The sequence below is a fragment of the Odocoileus virginianus genome, chromosome 7 (assembly GCF_023699985.2).
Source record: "Odocoileus virginianus isolate 20LAN1187 ecotype Illinois chromosome 7, Ovbor_1.2, whole genome shotgun sequence".
In the NCBI taxonomy this organism is placed as follows: Eukaryota; Metazoa; Chordata; class Mammalia; order Artiodactyla; family Cervidae; genus Odocoileus; species Odocoileus virginianus.
This window is the reverse complement of record NC_069680.1, coordinates 3,070,339-3,086,652: the sequence shown is the minus strand read 5'-3', so window position 1 is coordinate 3,086,652 and position 16,314 is coordinate 3,070,339. Positions and strand designations below refer to the sequence as shown.

The 16,314-nt window shown below is 38.4% G+C and overlaps 1 protein-coding gene across 1 annotated transcript in view; it reads left to right on the top strand.

Moving 5' to 3' along the window:
* The window catches only part of HPSE2 (heparanase 2 (inactive)), a 666,499-nt gene that overhangs the window by 430,562 nt on the left and 219,623 nt on the right, over nucleotides 1–16,314 (top strand). The window contains exon 6 of the mRNA XM_070470009.1: nucleotides 11,501–11,548. Within this exon, the coding sequence (XP_070326110.1) occupies nucleotides 11,501–11,548 (48 nt within the window). The remainder of the gene's footprint in view (nucleotides 1–11,500; nucleotides 11,549–16,314) is intronic.

Sequence of the window (16,314 nt, the reverse complement as noted above, 5' to 3'; positions counted from 1 at the left end):
TTGGAGTGTGAGCCCTTCTTTAGGTGAGAGATGGCCATAGAGAAAACAATAACAGAAGAGTCACAATTTGGAGAACTCAGAACCTGGATCACTTCAGTAGCCCCATGACTGGTCAGTGCTTCCATTCCTGTCCTCTCTAACACTCCCTGGTGGCTCAGGTGGTAAAGAATCTGCCTGCAGTGCAGGACTCCTGGGTTCAGTCCCTGGGTCAGGAAGAGCCCCTAGAGCATGGAATGGCAACCCACACTGGTATTCTTGCCTGGAGAATTTCATGGACAGAAAAGCCTAGTGGGTTACAGTCTATGAGGTCGCAAAGAGTCAGACTTGACTGAGTGACTAACCCACTGTCCTCTCCAATCTCTTCATCACACAGTGCCAGAAAATCTTCTAAAAACATAATTCCTATGCTGTCAGTCATTTGCTAAAGACTCTTCAATGACTTTTCATTGCTCTTAGAATAAAATTGAATCTCCTTGCCATACCAACAAGGCTCTATGACAAATGATCTGGCTGCTTCCCAGCTCTTCATCCTTTTCTTCTCCAGATTTCCCTTTTTCTTACTACACTCAAGCCTCACTGACCTGGCATGTGCTAAGCTTCTCTCTCTCTCTCTCTTTTTTTTTTTCCAGAAGGGTGGATAGGATGGGGTTGCACAACATATACTCTTTTTTCTACCTAAATTATTCTCTCAGCTTGCCACATTACTGATTTCACCTCATCCATCAGAGTCCTTCCTTGAGTAGCCTTGCTAAATGATTCTCTATCAGCACACTGTTAGTTTTCATTATGGCATTTATCACAAAACCGCATATTTAGTATTTGTTTCATATAGATTATAAACTTCATGAGAGCAGGAAGTTGTCTGTTATATTTACTAATGTATATTCAGTACTGGCAAAAAGCCTAGTGTAGTACTTGGTGGGTGCTCAAATTTGTTGAATGAAGAATGGAAGTTATCCTAACATTCTATAGAGTTGCTGGTAGCATATTCTAACTTGAACCTGTGTTAGAACAGAAAGGTAGACAGGGCCTTTAGCTCCCATGGAGGCCCAGAAAGCTATGGAAAGTATTCTAATTTGGGCAAAGATGATAAAAGCAGAAGAGAATTAGGAAGCAAATAATGGTCTTTTCCATGACAGTAGACCTATAAATTCAATAATCTGCAAACCAGAAATAGGAAAATTTCCTTCTTCTATCCAGAATTTCTATCTTTAGTTGCATCTAATTACCAAAACTTCTATGAAGTGCCTAATGCTATTTAGAGGCTCCACTTGTACTCAAAGTGGCAAATAGACAATAGTGAAAGCAGTATGGGTGGGTAGGATGGGAAAGTTCACTATGTTCCTATACACAAGCTCTCATCACTTGTGGGCCCTGGGCATTTCTGACCTCATGGGTCCCTTCCTCCAGAAAAACATTAAAACAGCAGCTTTCTGTTTTCCTGTAGTGAGTCAGTGTGGCAGGACTGAAGACAAGGGTGGAAATAGCAGGATGGTAAAGTGCATACACTTTAGAACTAGATGAGACCCAGGTCAGCATCTAGTTAGGTCACCTTCTTGTTGTTCAGTTGCTCAGTCATGTCCGACTCTTTGTGACCCCATGGACTGCAGCACGCCAGGCTTCCCTGTCCTTCACTATCTCCTGGAGCTTGCTCAAACTCATGTCCATTGAGTTAGTGATGCCATCCAACCATCTTGTCCTCTGTCGTCCCCTTTGCCCCTGCCTTCAGTCTTTCCCAGCACCAGGGTCTTTTCTAGTGAATCAGCTCTTCACATCATGTGGTCAAAGTATTGGAGCTTCAGCTTCAGCATAGCCCTTCCAATTAATATTCAGGATTGATTTTCTTTAGGATTGATTGGTTTGATCTCCCTATAGTCCAAGGGACTCTCAAGCATCTTCTCCAAAATCACAGTTTAAAAGCATCAATTATTTGGTGCTTGGCCTTCTTTATGGTCCAACTCAAGGTCACCTGGAGGAATTCTTTAATCTCTTTAAAACCTCGGTCTCTTCACTGGTAAAATGAGGCAAATGAAATCACCTATTTCTTAGGCATGTTGTGAAGTTAAATGAGATAATGAATTTAAAGTGCTTAGTGTGGTTCCTGGCACAATTGACACCTAAAGAAATGTCAGCTACAATCGTTAAAAACAAGTGTATTTCAAAGATAAAGAGGCAAGGTTTTTTCCTAACTAACTTTTTGCACATGATTCAATGTAGCCCTCTAAGCAGTTCAGAGAACTGAATATAGATGAGAACTAGAAAGATTAGCTGCAATAACATGTCATTATAATGAGGGTGATCACAGCTCCTGCCTGCAAACTTCCTTACACCAAATTCTCATTTGAAGTGGGAAGTTGCACAGCTGGGGACAGTTTTGTGCACAAAGAAATTATTATTAACAGTTATTCCTAATAACCATTCTGTTTTATTTCAACTGTGAAAGAGTTATATGACTTAAACTACAAGAGGAGAAAACAGTTTATTCCTCTTAGTTCATAAGAAGAGAGTTTCCATCTCTGCCTCTAGAGAGAGGCAAGGCCTCCCAGCAGCTGTTCAGTGCTAATTAACAAGGAAGCACTGGCTACTGCAAAGGTCTGCTCCCTAGCTGAGAATTATGCTAATAACTACTTACTTCTAAACTTGCTTTCTTTTCTTTTTCTTTTTTTCCTGGACAAAACTTCTTTCTTAAAAAAAACGAAGAAACAAAAAACTTCTTTCTTGATTAGAGAAACAGCCTAATTCCTGACCCAAGCTGAAGGCTAGCAGTTATTACTGTTATGATAAAGGATGTTTCTCTCATCTTCTTTTGTCAGAGAAGTCAGATAGGGAATAGAAAGAATATTGTAGAAGGAGACTGGAGTCCTGGGTCATAAATTAAAGTTTAACACATATGGTCTTGGGAAATATTCTTTTTCACTTTCTTTTTCCCATTTCTTTCCTCACTTTCCCATTCTACTTTCCCTTAAAACCTTATTTTTTTCTCTATGAATGGCCTATCCTAATAGGTGTTGGTAAGATCATTTTGTAAAAGGTATGGCCCATAGTCATCCTGCATTGGAAGTACCTGGAGAGCTTCTTTAAAATGCAGCGTGATATTTAGTCCGGAAAATCCCAAGTCCCCTTTATCCAGTTTCTCCCAATAGTGACCTCTTGTGAAACGATAGGATAGTATCACCACTAGGACACTGGCATTGATACAGTAAAGAAACAGACAATTTCCATCACCATAGGAATGTCTCATGTAGCTCTTTTTTTTTTTTTTTTTTATGTAGCTCTTTTACCCTGCTCACTCTTGCTGTTTCTTAAAACTTCTGCCAACACTTATTTGTTTTTTATTTCTACAATTTTGTAATTTCAAAAATGTTATATAAATGGAATAATATAAATACAACCTTTTAGGACTGGATTGCCACTCAGCGTATTCACCCAGGTTGTTGTGTGTGTCAATAACTGGTTCCTTTTCATTGCTGGTTAGTATTCCATGATGTGGGTTGACTACACTTTGTTTAACCATTCACTCACTGAAGGACATTTGGCCCTATTGTTGTTTATTATGAATAGAGCTGCTATGAGTATCTTTGTTTAAAAATGCAACATGATTCTTAGTCTCCAGCCCAGACCTACCAAACCAGAATATGTGGGGATAAGACCTAGATGTTGGCATTTTGAACAGGTGATCCAGGGGAGAAATAAATCAGTATTTTATTTGTTCTAGAGCTTAACATATAATTAACCTAGTATAGCTTAATATATAACTAGCCATGGAAATGTAGATGGCTTTGTACTAAATGGAAGATGTGTGGTTTGCTATAACTCAAAATGAATAATTTCCTCACAAGCTTTTCCTAGCTTTTGTGTAGAATGGCTGTCACATCTTATTCATGCTAGTTACATAACCAAAGATTCTCTTTGTGAGCAAGGAAAAGAAGGATCAGGGTCCTACACTCTTACTGAAGTTTATAGTCATTTAGACATCCAGTTCCTCGTAAAGAATTTATCCTCTTTCCTGGGAGCAAAATTCAGAAACTAGTTTTTAGGGTTACACTCTGTGGTCCAAAAGTAGAATTCAAACCCCAAAGACCATGAATAAAGATGTGCCTTATTATAAGAGGGAGCTGTGATATGCCCTGGGAGAGAAGGCTCAACAATATTTTAGATACGTCATATGTGCAGGTGGATAACAAAGGAAAGAAACTCTCCCAGATTTGGGGTCCCTTGGGGGAGGAAAGGAACTCTCACAATGTAAGGGGATATTTTATTCTTTTCCATAGCAGCATATATGCTCCAGTGGGAAAGATCCCTTCAACATGCCTGAAAGGTCTACCTGGCATTAGCTAATTTCCTTAGGTAGAGGTCCCTGCCCCTTGCTTCTCTTGTCCCTTTTTGCATGACTGGATGTCAGCATGAGGGCAGACATCTTCTGTTCTCTGAAATAATCATCCAGGATTCCTGCTTTCATAATTCAAGTATGGAGACATCCAACCTTGGAAAACCCAAGATCTTCCCTTTTTGTCATTATTCACATCCTAGGTCATCTTTTACTTGTTCATTCATAGACCTAAATCTAGGGATTAGAATGGAAGTGGATGGTTGAAAATCCTTGGATAATACTGAACCCTAAATGGAATTTCACTTTCCCAGTGGTATTTCACTCCTGACAGCACTAGTCTGTGTGCATGTTATTCCACCTCTAATATTACTATTGCTGAGCATTCTGCAGCTGTGTTGAAGTTATTCATTTATGTGGTTTGGGCCAGTTTCTGAGAAACAGGCAAAACTAGGGAGCAGAGGAATCCATCAATGTTAGATTTAAACAAAGAAATTTATAATCTTTTTGGACTTGTCGTCTTGCTTATTGCCAGTATAGATATAAAAACAGAGTATGGAAATGATCCAGATACACAGTAGATATAGAAAGACCCTAGTTTTCAGAGAGGGAACATGGGGCTAAGAAGAAGTCACCAAATTTAGTGGCTTTAGTGTCTGTTCTGTGAAGTTTTTATCTAATCAGTTTTAAGTGTTATTTCTGTGCTTAGTTTTTGTTTTTCTAGATTTTTAAGAAATCATTCAAAGGGTTCTGAAAGCAGAAAATTTGCTCCTTTTTAGGTGAATTTTCTATACTTCTCAAAAAACAAAAGTGTGTTTAGTGATCCTGGTTGTTATTGTTTGGTCGCTAAGTCATGTCCGACTCTTTGTGACCCATGGACTGCAACACACCAGGCTTCCCTGTCCTTCACTATCTCCTGGATTTTGCTCAAATTCATGCCCATTGAGTTGGTGATGCCACCCAACCATCTCATCCTCTGTCACCCTCTTCTCCTCCTGCCTTCATTCTTTCCTAGCATCAAGGTCTTTTCCAATGAGTCAGCGCTTCGCATCAGGTGGCCAAAGTATTGGATCTTCAGCTTTAGATCAGTCCTTCAAATGAATATTATGCTTGATTTCCTTTAGGATTGACTGGTTTGATCTTCTTGCTGTAGAAGGGACTCTCAAGAGTCTTCTCTAGCATCACAATTCGAAAGCATCAATTCTTTGGTGTTCAGCCTTCTTTATAGAAAAACTCTCATGTTTGTATATGACTACTGGAAAACCACAGCTTTGACTACAGGGACCCTTGTCAGCAAAGTGATGTCTCTGCTTTTTAATATGCTGTCTAGGTTTGTTATAGATTTTCTTCCAAGGAGCAAGTCCCTTTTAATTTCATGGCTGCAGTAACCATCCGCAGCAATTTTGGAGCCCAAGAAAATAAAATCTGTCATGTGACAAATAGATTCAAGGGATTAGATCTCTAGACAGAGTGCCTGAACAACTATGGATGGACATTTCTAACATTGTACAGGAGATGGTGACCAAAACCATCCCCAAGAAAAAATTCATCCTGGTAGTAATATTTGGGAATTCATATTTTGTTTGACATTATTTCTGAATTAGATTCTTCTTCCTCAGAATAAGTGTAGAAATGCTCCCATGTTTTTGAAGTTGTTCTCATTATTTTACTAAGAAAGAAAAAGGAAGAATGTAGTTTACAAAAATTTTCATGTGAACAAATATTTAATGTTTTTCCCTCAACTTTCCTATTGCTTAAATATGCTACAAAAGCTAAAATAATAAAATTGGTCTAAACATGTTAAATTGTGATTGTCATATTTTTAAAATATTATAATGAAATGAAACTATATTTTACTGTTTTGATTTACTTTACAAAATAAGACCTCAGGTAAGGATCTAACTTTACTTTTTTCCCAAATAGTCACAAATCACATGACACCATTAAAAATATGCTTCAATTTTTCACATACTAAATTCTTTTCCATGTAATAAATTCTTATATATAAATTTTTATAAAAATCCCCTTTTGTTCCATAGATATTCTTACTAATTCCTGATCTCTTTACTAATTCCTAGGCTCTCCTGACTAACTCCTAGGAATGTTTTAATAATTGCAGGTTTTATGGTGTATTTTAATATGTGGTAGATCAAATAAATATCCCTTTGGTATTCCAATTTTTTTTCAGAACATTCTTGGCTTCTTTCAGATTAATGTTAGAATGATTTTGCAAAGTTTCAAAAATATCTGGTGGGATTTTTTTTTTATTAGAATTTCATTGAACCCATAAATTAGGTTAGGAAGAATAATTGATTTTCCTAGTCCAGATCATGGTAGGTCTTTTCCTACACTCAGTTTAAAAATATTTCTCTGTAAACTATATAATATTACATATATGGGTCCAGTGTATTTTGTGTTTAATTATAGATTTTATAGATTGAGGATGAGGCAGGAGCGTGGGGAGAAAACTTTTGCATTATTTTAAATGCTCCTGGCGCTAATGCTAGTTTTCCCATTCTTTTTGTAATGTAACTTTTGATAATGGAAGGTTATTTAAAGACTTAATTATCAACCTTTAGCAGAACAAACTATCCAAAGCATATGAGGAACTCCAGATTATAGTATCATAAAAGACACATTTCCAGTTTCTAAGACACTAAATTTGATGTGTTCTTAATTGCCTGTCCAGAACCTTTTAGCCAGAAAGGGCATTAATGATTCTTTTACCCCTAATTTTCTTGTGAATGCATAACTGTTATCATCAGTGACCATTTGCTTCAAGTTCTTTGTGGCATTTTCAGAAGAACTGGAATACACTCAGCAATGCCAGCATTAAAGTCTGTCCCTGTATTGCCTGTCTTAGGCAATGGCATTACTGCAGTTAAAACTTCGGGATTCTCTCTCACCCTCTGTCTTACTCCCTTTCCTCACCTAAACTCACCCTTGCCAAACCCCCTTGGATGCACCAACAATGTTTTTTCAATTGTCTTTTTTCATTCCCACATTTCAAAGCCTCCCATAACTCTGAGGTCATCTCCCACCAGTTTGTCCACACCACTACTTTTCACCTTTACTATAGCCAAAGTGATCTTAAAACTCACATTTGAGCCTGACACCCCCTCACTTGCTTAAGCACAGGATAAATCCAACAGGCAGGAGGAGCTAGCAGTATTTTACAATATTCTTGGGTGCTAATCATACACAGATAAATAAGGCCAAGATGTTAAGGAATAAAGGCCAGATGTGTCAGCATCATGGACCAGTTATCTGACCAGTCTGTCAGATAACTTCCTACCTGTCCGCTGACATCCAGATATCCTGGACTCCTGAGAAAATACTCATCTTGATTCTATCTGGCTTTATTCAAACTGTTTCTATGCCTGACCTACTCTTTAGGGCAAAATCCTACCCTTCTTTCAATGTGAGATTCAACGTCTTGTGAGATGTGAAGCTTTACTCAGTGCTTATCCCTCTTTTAACACCATAGAAGGTAGAGCTAGCTACTCCCTTGACTGTTCTCCGCCAGCAGTTAGTTCACACCAGTAGTGCAGCACAAAGGCACTGATAGCTTATTTGTCTCATTGTCTGTCTTTTCAGCTTTACTGTGGTTGTTGCATAGCAGAGGCTCTGACTCAGTCACCTCTCGACACTTTTGCTCCAGTACATTCTTTGCCTTACAGATAACACTGAAATGCTCAAGTCTGTGAGAGGAGGTCAACAAGCAAATGAGGTGCTGAAGCCTTTTTACTTAAAAAAAAAAAAAAATAGGGTAGTTCTTTCTCAAGGCAAAAATTCAACTTACTTTTTTGCATTTTAGAGTTGTATGTACTTCTTGGCCTCAGTGAAAACAGCTTGAAAATGACATAACATTTGGAATAAGAAAAACTGAATTTAGTCTGCATTACTATATGAATTTGAACAAGTCACATAACCTCTATGTGACTTAGCCACCTCCACTATATTATTAGAAATATTTGCCTACCAGGGCTGTTTTGAGTTATGTGAAGTTGTACACATAGAAAGCTGAAGAAAATTTTAATGAGAAAGCAGTATAAATGTCAGTGTAATTTTCATTATGGTCATTTTTATATGTAAATAAAGATGATTTTACTTTTCAGAGATTTTAGAAATAATTTTGTAAGAGTAAAGCCTATGTAAACACACACACACACAGGGTTGGCCAAAGGGTTTATTTAGCTTTTCCATAACATCTTACGGAAAAACCCAAACAAACATTTTTGCCAACCCAATACTTAATGACACTTGTGTCTAAGCTTGTCTAGGCTTTCTAATTTCTGAACTATCCTGGGAAGGGGGTACTTAATTTCATTTCCCCTTCTTAATTTTTGGGTTTTCCTACTTGGTCTCTGCAGCTTAGAGTACATATGTGACAGAGATCGTATTTTGGATCCTAATCTGTTTTCCCATCTCCCTGGACTTTTCCATTTTCCTCCTCTCTATTCAAGCAGAATTCCAGAGAGTTCCAGGAAAACATCTATTTCTGCTTTATTGACTATGCCAAAGGCTTTGACCATGTGAGTCACAACAAACTATGGAAAATTCTGAAAGAGATGGGAATACCAGACCACCTGACCTGCCTCTAGAGAAACCTATATGCAGGTCAGGAAGCAACAGTTAGAACTGGACATGGAACAACAGACTCGTTCCAAATAGGAAAAGGAGTACGTCAAGGCTGTATACTGTCACCCTGCTTATTTAACTTATGGCAGAGTACATCATGCAAAATGCTGGGCTGGAAAGAGCACAAGCTGGAATCAAGATTGCCGGGAGAAATATCACTAACCTCAGATATGCAGATGATACCACCCTTATGGCAGAAAGTGATGAGGAACCAGAAAGCCTCTTGATGAAAGTGAAAGAGGAGAGTGAAAAAATTGGTTTAAAGCTCAACATTCAGAAAACTAAGATCATGGCATCCAGCCCCATCACTTCATGGGAAATAGATGGGGAAACAGCGGAAACAGTATCAGACTTTATTTTTGGGGGCTCCAAAATCACTGCAGATGGTGATTGCAGCCATGAAATTAAAAGACACTTACTCCTTGGAAGGAAAGTTATGACCAACCTAGATAGCATATTAAAAAGCAGAGACATTACTTTGCCAACAAAGGTCCATCTAGTCAAGGCTATGGTTTTTCCAGTGGTCATGTATGGATGTGAGAGTTGGACTGTGAAGAAAGCTGAGTGCTGAAGAATTGATGCTTTTAAACTATGGTGTTGAAGAAGACTCTTGAGAGTCCCTTGGACTGCAAGGAGATCCAACCAGTCCATCCTAAAGGAGATCAGTCCTGAGTGTTCATTGGAAGGACTGATGCTAAAGCTGAAACTCCAATACTTTGGCCACCTCATGCGAAGAGTTGACTCATTGGAAAAGACCCTGATGCTGGGAGGGGTTGGGGGCAGGAGGAGAAGGAGATGGCAGAGGATGAGATGGCTGGATGGCATCACCAACTCGATGGACATGAGTTTGGATAAACTCTGGGAGTTGGTGATGGACAGGGAGGCCTGGCGTGCTGTGATTCATAGGGTCACAAGGAGTCAGACACGACTGAGCAACTGAACTGAACTGATTCAAGCAGATAACTGATTGTGTACTTATTGACTCAGGGGTGGGACATGAAAAGATGGAGAAGAGAATGTACAAGCCTTTCTGGCTTTTGAATTTTAAAGAAAGAATTCTGGGCATACAACTTAAAATAGTGAGGAGAGTGGAGCTACTATCCCAGATTCAAGTGATTTTTCTGGGCTGGAGAAAGGAGAGGAAAAGAGAAAGAGAAATCCATGGGCTACAAAAGCAGAGGCTACCTGTGTCCTGCTTCCAAAAGAAGTGCTGCTAGGAAGGGTGGCATGAGTCCATTAAAAAGAGCTGTTTAGGGTGTCTAGAAATACTACTTCTCTAGCCAGTTGGGCTTCCTAGGTGGCAAGTGGTTAAGAATCCACCTGCCAGTGCAGGAGCCTCAAGAGACATGGATTCAATCCCTGGATCAGGAAGATGCCCTGGAGTAGGAAACATATTCTTGCCTGGAAAATTCCATGTCCAGAGGAGCCTGGCTAGCTACAGTCCACAGGACTGCAAAAGAGTCAAACACAGCTGAGGGACTGAACAGCAACAACGACAGCATGGAATAGTGTGGCCTTGGGTGCTTTTCTTCTGGCCCAGTGTTTCTAGCGGAACCTCAAAGGGCACAGGAGGGTGGCGAGTTGCTAGCAAGACTTAGCTGTGTGCCTTTCAGGAAAACAGCTGAGCATGCTGATTGGGAAACAGTTCTCTATTTAACTACTCTAGAAATGGTTAAATTTCTCTAGTTGTGCTCAAGTTTCTACACTCAGACAAGCATGGCAGTCCATCACTAGTGCATATTTGAAAATGGCAACTCACTCCAATATTCTTGCCTGGAAAATCCCATGGACAGAGGAGCCTGGCAGGCTATGGTCCATGGGACCACAAAGAGTCGGACACGACTGAATGACTAAACCACCACCATACTTACATGAGCTTCCTGGTGGCTCAGACGGTAAAGAATCTGCATGCAGTGCAGGAGACCCAGGCTTGATTCCTGGATTGGGAAGATCCCCTGGAGAAAGGGAATGGCAACCCACTCCAGTATACTCGCCTGGAGAATCCCATGAATGGAGGAGCCTGGTGGGCTACAGTCCATGGGGTCACAAAGAGTCAGACACAACTGAGCGACTTATACTTACATTAGTAAACTGAGCTTTCCCATTTTCTCTATAGGAAGAGAAGGTTTTCAAAGGCATATGTTGTGCTGTCTTCCTTGGAAAATGTTATTGTTTATTTCTTGGTAGAACTTAAAGTCCTCAGAAAATAGAAGATGGAAAAGATAGGTGGTGATCACAGGGAAAGCAATGTGGGAGCCATCAGGCATGAGATTGGGAAAACAGACATAGATATAATGCTATCTTGGAGTCTTGATTTCCAGATGGTAAAGGATGTATGGAGAGCTAGAATTATGATTTCTTTCACCTTTGTACCTTTTAACCTTCTAAGGCTATGGATAGGCCATGGAGGTGAACCCTCTCAGAAAGCACAATTGCCCAAGAATTGGCCTGATCTATGTCTCATCTTATTTCATCCCTGAGGATATGGTTTACTTTAAGTTGCAACATCTTTGTTTTTTCTGTTTCTTACAGATTCATGAAGGTGGCAGGAAGCACAGTGGATGCAGTTACCTGGCAACAGTAGGTATTCACCTTTTCTGCTCTTACTTATTTTCAAATGCTGTGAAATGAAAGATAAGTAGCTGTCATGAAGTTGTAACTAACAATTAATAAACTATCCTTCATCCTCCAAGAAAAATAGTTAAAATTAATTCCAAAGTTATTATTATGATACATAGGCTTTCATAGTAATATAATTTTATTGTTTCCAGAAACGAAAACAAAAACAGTGTAACATTTTGGAAAGCTCAGCTATTGTGTACACTTTTAAACTAACCTTTCATTAGTGTACAGCTTATGGGAATCTAAGCATGCCACCCTAAGCTTTTTAGGGGGGAATAAATTTTCTTAAGAGAGTAAATAGTTTTAATTGTCTAATATATCATATGAAAATAGAAACATTTCATTATATTAATGGCAGTAGTCTTATTTAGTACCAAGAGAGCCACTAATATGAAGCAAGTAAACACACACACACACACACACACACACATATATATATATATATATAAAGAGAGAGAGAGAGAGCAGTTTTGAGAAAGGATCACCGTTCCAGTGAATAAGCTTACAATGGCAGAGACCTGTTACACCAGGGTAGCTTGACTGATAATGATAATTATCTGATATATAAATTAAAATTTTCTTTAAGTCCCCTTACGAAATTTGTGCTGGCATGTCCAGTGTCTCACAGTGTCTCACCGATTTTATACTGGAATCCTGTCCTTCGTTTCTGTGAGATCTGTCACATAGCATCTTTCGAATCATCTCTTATCTGATGTGATCATCACAATGCAGACATGCTCTCCGATTCTGGGCCCTCAGAGCTGTCAGCTACGGCCATCCTTCTCAGTTACTCTCATCCTGCCTGCTTAGCATGTTTACTCCTTCTGTCTGTCCTTCATTTTAAGTGGGTCACAGAATCCCTTAGGATTCATGACAGTTATGAAACAAAGAAAAGTGAATGCAATTTTATTAAGTATCCTAAAAGAATTTTTGGTTGTTGGCAATCAATAACTTTAATCATAATGAAAAATATTTTATTCTACATTTATATTCTTAGTTTCTGTAAACAAGAAGTTCCAAATACTTCCAGAAATTCTTTTTCTCCTTCAGTTTGTCTTTGTGAGCCTTGGATTGAGTGGGTTTGAGCATCCTGTTATTCCTTTGCTTAAATTCCCTCAAGTTCCTTCCCTTTGCTTGTAGACCACAAGCCAGACTTTCAGACTCTCTACTCCGGCCTTTAAGGCCCTTTATGTTTGGTCACTGCTCTCTTCTGATCCCACTCTGTCCATACTCATTCTGTCACAGCACTGGTGAGGTCTTTCAGTTTGTAGAGGGTTCATATGAATGTCTGCCCCAAGAACTTTATATGTATCATTCCCTCTGCCTGGAATGTTGTTTTCTTTATTTTTTGTGTAGCTGACTCCTTCTCATCTCTTAAAATTCAGCTTACGTGTCACCTCCTTCAACAGGCCTTCCCTGATGATTCTATTTAAAATAGAACTCCTATTTAATTCTCTTTCTTAGTTTGTTTTTCCATAGTACTTACAATAACTTACAATTACTGTTTTTTTGGTATTGGTTTTTGTAATTTGTGTGTTTTATCTTTTACCAAAATAATGCTTATTCAGTTCAACAAGTGCTTATTTGGACAATTCTTAATTGGGCATTTACTATGGGAGAAAATAACAACAAGGATAATAATAATACCAATGTGGTAGAAATTTTAATGCATATTACTACATCTGATCCTCAAAACAACTAAATGAGATCCCATTAGACCACCAGGGAGAGATCAGGACTGTTTTTAATCCCCGTTTTTCTACAACTTAGAGAAAGGTGTATAAAATCAAAAGATTACACAAGGAGTGGCAGATTTGGGGTTCAAAGCTGGATCTGTCTCACTCCGTGGGCTTCTCTTAACTGTTAACTGCTTTAGGAACCAGTCAGTGATCCCTTACTGGAATTCTAGTTGCTATAGTTGTTTAGTTGCTAAGTCATGTCCAACTCTTTTGTGACCCTATGGACTGTAGCCTGCAAGACTCCTCTGTCCATGGAATTTCCCAGGCAAGAATACTGGAGTGGGTTGCCATTTCCTTCTCCAGGGGATCTTCCCAACTCAGGGGTTGAACCTGAGTCTACTACATTGGCAAGCAGCTTCTTTACCACTGAGCCAGCAGGGAAGCCCATTACATTCTAGGGGGGGAATCAAAATCTTCTTCAGAGTCTTCACCAAAAGCTATCTGGATAATGTAGCATAAAGACTAAAGAATGAAGTATTTAAGTATTTAAGGAGATATTTAAGTAGTATTTAAGGAGAAGTAATGAGATCAGTATGCAAAAGTTAGTGGATAAGAATGTAGGGCTTGTTCAGTTATCATGGCTGACAGGGAGGGATCAGAGAAACTTTTTCTCTCCTACTCAAATACTTTCCATAGTACAAATGCAGTGAAGTGAGCAAAGTATTTTTTTAAAGGAACAATCATTTTTTGTAAAAAACAGCTTATTAGCGATTTTAAAAAAATATTGGCCATCTCTCAAGATAAATATCATGTATTTATAACAAAAAATACCCTCAAAGAAGGCATGGGGTTGCATTTCTTTTGGTTCTAGGATCAACACTCATTTGGGGACAACAAGTAGTACCTTGTCTGCCATTTATTCCTTACAACCATAATCTTCAGTCAAGACTTGGGATAGTCACAGAACAATTCTAAGAAATCCTGGCTAGAAGGACTCAGTGAAAATTAAAGCCAAATGCAATGTTTCTCTAACCCTGAGTATGCTGAGGTGAAAATTTCTTAATAATGTAAAGAAAATCAAGAGTCATTGTCAGGAAAAAAAGGAGCATAGAATTTGTTGATATACAACTGTCTGTTGGTAACCAGAGTTATCACTTCAATACTGAGATAATGAGCTTGGAGCCTGAAAAACTAGAACTCTGAGTATGAAGTCATAAATAAACAAGTTTATATAGTTAGACTATTTTGATTTGGACTTTTGTGCTCTTGGATTTACACAACTTGATGATTTGTTCTGCCCACCAACCCATGCCGAAAACCCAGAAAAAGTTAGTGAGATGAAGTTCTGATTATAGGAATGGTGGAATAGCTTATATCAAATATCAATGATAAGTCTGGACAACAAATATCAATAAATAAACAAATACACACACACCCAGAAGAGAGATCAAAGAGCTCAAGGAAGTTATTCAATCCCTGAAAGAAGTGAATGACACTGGTGAGATCTGTGGTTACTTAAGAATCCATACAGTATGAGATGGCTTTAAACTCAAAATAAATACATGGTCATATTGGCTTGATATGTTGGAAAAAGGAGTCAAAAGGTAGAAATCTCATAAGGAAGAAGCTATGGGGCAACACACCAAATATGCATATAAACTTCTTTTCAAATCTTTGCCTAATCTCTGAACTATACATATATAAGGGAGACTCCATGGAGCCTGGTAGAAAACAACAGTTGGAAGTCTGAAAATGTTGAACAGAAATTTCAACTGTTGTCTGTCACGTGAAGGGCAGAGATTAAAATTTGCATCTCACAAGTTTAGAGGGGCCTGGTGAACAGCTTGTGCTTTCCAGTGAAAACTAAAAGACTTATGCCCAGGAGTAAAGTCTATGTCCCAGGACTAAGGATTTGCCTTAAGTCTAATGTGTAACCAACTTGTGTAATATAAATTGTTAGAGTCATCCTGACAAATTGTAAACTGCAGCTGCCACAATACCAGCTATTCATCCAACTGCCTGCTAGATCCCAAACTTAACACTCTTCTATCTCTACAGCATATCATCCACGCTTTCCAATATACAATTTACAATTTAAAAATTAGTAGGAATGCAAAGAAACAGAAAAATGTGGCCCATGGCCAAGAATGAGCAATAACTAGAAACCCTGAGATGACCCAGATGATAGAATTAGCTGACAAGGATTTTAAAGAAACAATTGCAAATATATTCAAATAATTAAGAGAAAATGTCCATCTTGAGTGAATACAAAGGGAAATATTGTCAGTAACATGGAAACAGTATATATGTAAAAGTACCAAATGAAATTATTAAAGAAAAAAAGAATAATAACTGAAATGATGGGAATTCCCTGATGGTCCAGTGGTTAGGACTCCACGTTTCCAATGCAAGGGGCATGGGTTTGATCCTTGGTCAGGAAACTAAGATCCTACAAGCCAAGCAGTATGGCCAATATAACTGAAATGAAAGACTCTCTGGGTGGGCTTGCTAAAAGATTGGAAAATACAGAAGAAAGGGTTAGTGAACTTGCGTATAAATCATTTGAAATTATATAATTTAAGAACAGAGAAAAAAATGGAAGAAAATTATCAAAGTTTCAGCAATCTCATTGACAATATCAAGTAACATCTATGCAGTTAGAATCCAGAGGACAAGAGAGAGAGAATGGGGCATAAAATCTTTAAGAAGCCAAAGCTGAACTTCTCTCAATGGTGAAAAACATTAACTTATAGAACCAAGAAGCTAGGCAAGCCCTAAGAAGGATAAATACAAGGAAAATCACACCTGGGCATAATAATTAAATTGTTGAGAACAAAAGGATGGAGAAAATCTCCAAAGCATTCAGACAAAAATGACAGCATAGAGAACAAAGACACAAATGATGGCTAACTTGACATCAGAAACAATGGAGGACAGAAAACAGTGGAACTGCATTTTTTAAAAAGCACTAAAGAAAAGAAAGTCAAGCTAGAATTCTGTCAGAAAAAATATTCTTTTAAAATGAAAGTGAAACAAAGATGTTTT